We start from the raw sequence: 6555 nt of genomic DNA on the forward strand, positions 1-6555 counted from the left end.
AAAATGCCTTACAGCTGGATCTCCTGGAGGCATTTCCCCAACTGAAGCTCCTTTCTCTGTGATAACTCCAGCTGTGTCAAGTTGACACAAAAGTAGCCAGTACAATGGTGTACCATGTTGAGCACCATTTGCAAGTATATTCTATCTGTTTTTCCTTCCCAGACTCTGAGATTAATTGGTTATTATTAAATGCCTTGGCCATAGCTTTGGCTCATACCCTGACTAGCCCATAATTTATTTAACCCATTTAAACTATTCTTTGTCTACCATGTGGTTAGTTACCTCTCCTTTAACCCCGGCCCACTTCTTCCTTCTCGTCTTCCTAGGTTCATTTCATTTATCTGCTGGTTTATGTCTCCCCAGTCCATCTCCTGTCTCGTCTCTCCCAGCAGCTCTCTTTTATCTCTTACTATTTCCCAGAATCCTCTCTCTTCCTGCCAGTGTCCCACCTCCTGTTTCCCGCCTCAGCTCATTGGCCACTGGCTTTTTTATGGACTCTCTCTATGGATACTCTAGACTGTCCTGCACAGACTTCTCAACAAAATTTCTGCTATGACTTCTGAAGGAAATGGCCCTCTAGGCTGGCCAGCTCCAGGTCATGAGAGCTCATTGAACAGGCTCTTCCAAGCTCCGTCAGGGACCCTACAGTGACAGTGTGCAGGCAGGCCAGACCGAACATTTATGCCACTAAGTTCTCTCAGATCAACAAATTGGAGACATTTTTCAAAGGAGTCAGTTTACCACCTCATCACTGGGAGATTCCCGTCTGCAATTCAATTAGATGTGGAGGGATGTTTAACTCTCCCAAGTCAGGGAACTCCCTCATTGTCTTGTCTTTTCTTTTCTTTCTTTCTTTCTTTTTTTTTTTTCTTTTTTTCTTTTGGTTTTTCGAGACAGGGTTTCTCTGTATATCTCTAGCTGTCCTGGAACTCACTTTGTAGACCAGGCTGGCCTCGAACTCAGAAATCCGCCTGCCTCTGCCTCCCGAGTGCTGGGATTAAAGGTGTGTGCCACCACGCCCAGCTCCTCATTGCCTATTCTTAACAAGTCATCTCCACAGATGCAAGAAACTGTAGACTGGAAAATGAGACAGCAGCCACTATGATGGCATGTCACTGAGGCAGTGGAGAAAGTGGGTAGCGGGCAGAGCTGGAGAACAATGAGTTGGCCAACAATGCAGAGAAGATCGGGACTTCTGTGGCAGGCAGTGATGTTTTACAAGGACTGTAGAGCAGGTCATATTAGGCTCGCTTCTGCCCCTTTCTAAGGTCAACACGAACTGAATGCTTAAGCTGATTTTCTTCCCCAGTTCTACACTTCCGTGCTGTCAATTCGCCTTGATGCGGGAAAGACGGGAAGTATGACCAGCTGCTATTGTCTTATGGGAGCCAAATAAACTCTGCCCTGTAGTGTGCCATGTTCAAAGTTCCCTGGGTCTCTCTGCAGTGTTGAGCATGTCCCCAGCAGTTGCTCCATCCTCCCCAGTCTGTTTATCACTGAGTCCTACAGCATGCTGGTGTGGAGCTAGATGGTGGGACATACAGACTATTGCTTCTTCTCTTCCCTCACAAGAAGGCACTCTGAGCACCAGAGAATCCCAGTGCCTGAGCCAGGGATGGAAAAATGGAGGCAGTTCAGCTTGGCGGTGGGTCTAACATGAAGGCTGGAGATTGGTCATGATGAACAGGCAACTACCAGAAGTCAGGCTTTAATGATCCCTTAAACACAGCAGTGACAGAGACACACCCTGGAGAGATGGGGAGAGCAGGATCAATGGAACCTCTGGGACCGCGGTAAGAGGAGAGGATTGGGCACACAGAACAGAAAGGGAGCCTGGTAACTGATAGAAATCTAGCTTAGAGAAGTGAATAAAATTTCCCGTGAAGCTGAGAAGGAAAATGGCCACATGCAAACCTTCAGGGGCGCAAACACAGACCCACCCTGGCCACATGCAAGCCTTCAGGGGTGCAAGCGCAGATCCACCCTGGCCACAGGCAAGCCTTCAGGGGCGCAAACACAGACCCACCCTGGCCACATGCAAGCCTTCAGGGGCGCAAACACAGACCCACCCTGGCCACATGCAAGCCTTCAGGGGCGCAAACACAGACCTACCCTGGCCACATGCAAGCCTTCAGGGGCGCAAGCGCAGACCCACCCTGGCCACAGGCAAGCCTTCAGGGGCGTAAGCGCAGACCCACCCTCTTCTCGGGTTCTATAATGATGGCATTTGTGTTTTCTTCAGACACAAGAACACAGGTCGCATAGGACGACTTCAGCATGTTGATCACCAGGTCATTGGAAAGTATGTCCAGCTTCTTCACTTGATCCCCAGTCACGTTGGTTGAGCCGGCGATGCCATAGCTAGAGGGAAGGAAAACCACAGAAAATAAGCCAAGGGCAGCAACTATGAATGGATCTGGAAGGAAGGCAGACATGGCGGGCATGCCTGGTTCAGGAAGGACAACGAAGGGTGGACTTGCCTGGCGGGGCTGGCAGAGGGGAGCAGAGTCACTGTTTGGAAAGCCCAGTCCCAGTGCTGAGGTCACACAAGCCGCTGGTCAGATCCATGCTTCCTAGTCTTTCTTCCCACTATAGCGCCCACTACACAGCCTTTTAAACCAATCTTCCCCACTCCCCCGTGAAATGTACACTTTAGAACACTGACAAAACACTGCCCTGTGTACTGGTTTCTGTGTCCATGCCTTTTTATAGAACAAGGGGAGATTTCTATGTTTCTATTTTGTGTAAGAACCAGTGTTTAGCCCCACGGGTGGAAGTTAAATGCATCAGCTGAGAACAAGGAAGAGTCTGGGTTGGAGGGAGGGAGCTGGTGTCTGAGCTAACCCGAGAGACACTGTGGGGAAAGATCGGATGCCAGCACCCAGTGGACTTTACACAGGCAAGCAGGGTTGCTGGCAGTGAGCTGCCTCTCTAACTCCCAGCAGGGGCTGCTCCTAATGGTCCTCCAGGGTGGGAGGACCGAGGAGCTTTGGTGCTTACTGTCTGTGGGAGCTACCAGCAAATCAGTCATTGCAGAATTCCCAGAACCAGAGACGTTCATCCAGAGTGCCTGTTTGAATGCAGGGGAGGCAGGTGGTCATCCATGAAGGTTTAAGAAAGACACAGGAATGAGGTGCAGGACACAGAGTGGATGTGAGGGTTCAGCCGTAGAGCTGGAAGTGGGTTAGGGCGTGGTGGTACCCTGAGATATCTATTGTGTTTCCTAGGATCTGGTTATCATGGCTTTGGTGTCTGATTCCTTCAACTGTTTTGTTCTCTCTCTCTCTCTCTCTCTCTCTCTCTCTCTCTCTCTCTCTCTCTCTCTCGCCCTTTTTCTCTCTCATATAGCCCTTGCTGGCCTTGAACTCTCTATATAACTGAACATGACTTTGAACTTCTGATCCTCCTGCTTCTACCTCCACACCCAAATGCAGGAGCTGAGGATGGAATCCGAGGTCTTGTGCATGTTACTCAAGCACTCAACCAACTGAGCTACAGCCCTTGATTCAACTGCTGAGAATATACCACCATCCCCTAAACCTAAATTGCTTCTGTATGGCTTGGCAAAGGACAGCCCAATCTAGAAATGGCCAAACAAGGGGCCCAGGTGTCTCATTTGTCAGCATCAACCACCATCACTGTCACTGGAAAATAGTCCTGCCCTCTAGCCCTTCCGCCTTTCTCTTCTGCCTTGCCTCTCCTGCTTCACTAAGACCAAGCAGCCCATAGCCTGGCAGCCTGTCTCTGGCTTTGGCCTCTTTCTACACTACCCCTTTCTGAGCTCAGCTGCAAAGATCACACTGGTGGAAGAGGGTGTCTGGACACTTGCTGGGGTCACCATCCCTGGCGCTTCTCCTGCACTGCCTCGTACTGACCTACTGACCGCTGTTCTCCCTCTAGCTGGGAGTTGCCATCATCATGGCCACTGTTAAATCAGAAGGGGAGCGGTTCTGACAGGCGAAGACATAGCATAAAGATGCCAACAGCAGCCCCCTTGTGTGAACCTCAGCTCTGTGAATCCCTGGTCTGTGTCGCCCTCTCTTCCCTGTGTGCACAGAGGTGATGGCAACTCCCATGCGAGGCTGCCATTAGAAAACATACAGACAGAGAGAAAGAGAGAGAGAGAGAGAGAGAGAGAGAGAGAGAGAGAGAGAGAGAGGAGAAGGGGTAGAGGGAGGGGGAGAGGGAGAGAGAGGAGAGAACTCAGCACAGCCCTTTGCATCTGGTGTGTGTGTGGGGGGGTGTACAGATGGGAACAATTCTGGGGAGCCTAAAATCTTGGGGCAGAGTAGATGAAAGCCCAAGGCAAAGGATTAGGATTTGACAGACAGGCACCTTGCTACAGTTTATCACAACTATGTGGAGAATCCGAAGCAGTACTGAGCTTCCAAGGAGAGATATGGAAAACACAAACACAGTACCAGCTTTGACAAGAACCCTTTCTGTCTGTACCTCCTAGCTGGTGGATGACAATAGAATGCCTGGGGAAAGGAGAAGCTGCAGAGGAGACACAAAGCCAGTGTAAGGGGAAGGGGCCAGCTTGCCACCTCCCACTGGGCCCCACCTCTTAAAGGTACCAGCACTTCTCAACACAACCCACATACTGAGGGCTAGGCTCCTGGCACAAGATCCCTTGAAACTTAAACCAAGGCAAGGTGAGTTTGTGGGGAGAATGGACCTCCTACCCATGGGCTCCAGTCCCCCAGTGCATTCTACTTAAAAAACTCAGCCTTCCTAAAATCTACAAATAACTTCCTGGGAACCTGCTGTGCTAGGGCAGACCAGACCCCTGGCCTTAGGGAGCTTAATATTGCAGTGAGAAAAGACAAACAAGAAAATGGCTGTTTCCAAATGAGTGTGATCGGTGAGAGAGGGGCTACAGATGTCAGGTAGCAGGTTAGGTGATTAATTTAGACAGTCAGAAAGATGCTCAATTCTGGGCTTCCAACTGCATGAACTTTAGAGTGGTTTGTTGGTTGTTTTGGTTGTTTTATTTTTTGTTTTTGAAAGAGAAGATACTCCAAATCCCTGAAGAAGCCTGAGCCAGTCAGCAATGATGACAAAGCAAAGGCGCGTAAGCATTTCAGAGGAAATAGTCCGTTTTTCTAGAAGAAAGGGGCTGCATGCTGTATAGACATCTGTAGAAGTAGCCAATTAGAACTTTTGATATCTCTCTCCCCTGACAACCGGATCCTGAGATGTGGTAAAGACAGTGACCACTCAGCTCATTTTTCTGAGCTTGGGAGCCCTGGACCTGTGCACTCTGCCCTGGGCTGTTACAGTGGTGTCAGCAGAGGTACTTGATAGGTCAAGCTCATACTCTGCACTTGCTCCAGGTTCTTAGAGGGTGTGACCCTGGGGGTCCCAGAGGAGACAGTGTGAAGGGAGCCAAGAGCCACAGAGGCTTGCTGCCTGTCCATGCAGAGATGCTTCCAATCCAAATAACACCCCACAGGTTTTCTCCACTGCGCTGAGGTGCCAGCCTTACCCAGCACCTCCAGAACTCCCATTCACCTTAGTGCAGTGGCCACCAAGTGACACCACTCCCCCATCAGAGCTCCTTTTTGCTACCAAAGAGGGTCTGCCTATTCCAGAAACCTCTAAACTCAAAGGTGCACCATATAACTTCTGTAGGACATGAAGTGTGAGGGCTTCCCTGAGTAAGCCCAGGTGCTTAGATACCCCATAAAAAAATACAGAGACTTGTCTGGAAGGTAGACACTGGGCTCAGGAAAGTACATTTCCAGTTGCCAGTCAATAATATTGCCGTGGTAACAGGAGCAATGTGTGGATCATAGCTGAGTTAAGTTTTGCCTCAGGGCACAAAGTCTGAGTAAATCAGGCTTATATTCCTTTCTACTGTGCACAGCATTACTCTAGTCAGTGAGGTGAGGTCAGAATAAGGCAGTCCTTGTCACACTCTAAGAGCCTCAGAAGGGCTGCTGTGGAGGAACAACTGGCCCTGGAAAGGCCAGAAGTCAAGACTTTTGTAGGTTTGACAGAAGAAAAAAAAAAAAAAACCCTTAAAAATACTCTCAAGGGGAGCTGGAGAGATGTTTCAGCAGGTAAGAGCGCTGACTGCTCCTCCAGAGGTCCTGAGTTCAATTCCCAGCAACCACATGGTGGCTCACAACCATCTGTAATGGGATGTGTGTCTAAAGACAGTGATGGTGTACTCATATACATTAAATAAATAAATAAATTTAAAAGCAAGATGGCTCAGCAGGAAAAGGTAGTTTTTGCCAACATTGACAACCTGAGGAAAGAACAAGTTGTTCTCTGTCTTCCACACTCATGCCAAACATGCACATGTGTGTAAATACATGCAAACACGCAGTAAATAAATAAGCCCTTGAGGAAGCAAAGAACTGAAGAGCACATTGTATCAACTACTTGCTAGTAGTTGTAACTAAATTCCTGAAAGAACTAGTTTAAGACTAGTTTAATCCCAGCACTCGGGAGGCAGAGGCAAGTGGATTTCTGAATTCAAGGCCAGCCTGGTCTACAGAGTAAGTTCCAGGACAGTCAGGGCTACACAGAGAAACCCTGTCTCGA

General features: G+C 49.1%; 1 protein-coding gene across 1 annotated transcript in view; it reads right to left on the reverse strand.

The window, feature by feature from the left end:
• The window catches only part of Fbp1 (fructose-bisphosphatase 1), a 25440-nt gene that overhangs the window by 9362 nt on the left and 9523 nt on the right, over positions 1–6555 (reverse strand). Inside the window, exon 2 of the mRNA XM_021215687.1 lies at positions 2199–2361. Coding sequence (XP_021071346.1) covers positions 2199–2361 — 163 coding nt within the window. The remainder of the gene's footprint in view (positions 1–2198; positions 2362–6555) is intronic.

Source organism: Mus pahari, chromosome 16 (genome assembly GCF_900095145.1).
Source record: "Mus pahari chromosome 16, PAHARI_EIJ_v1.1, whole genome shotgun sequence".
Taxonomy (NCBI): domain Eukaryota; kingdom Metazoa; phylum Chordata; class Mammalia; order Rodentia; family Muridae; genus Mus; species Mus pahari.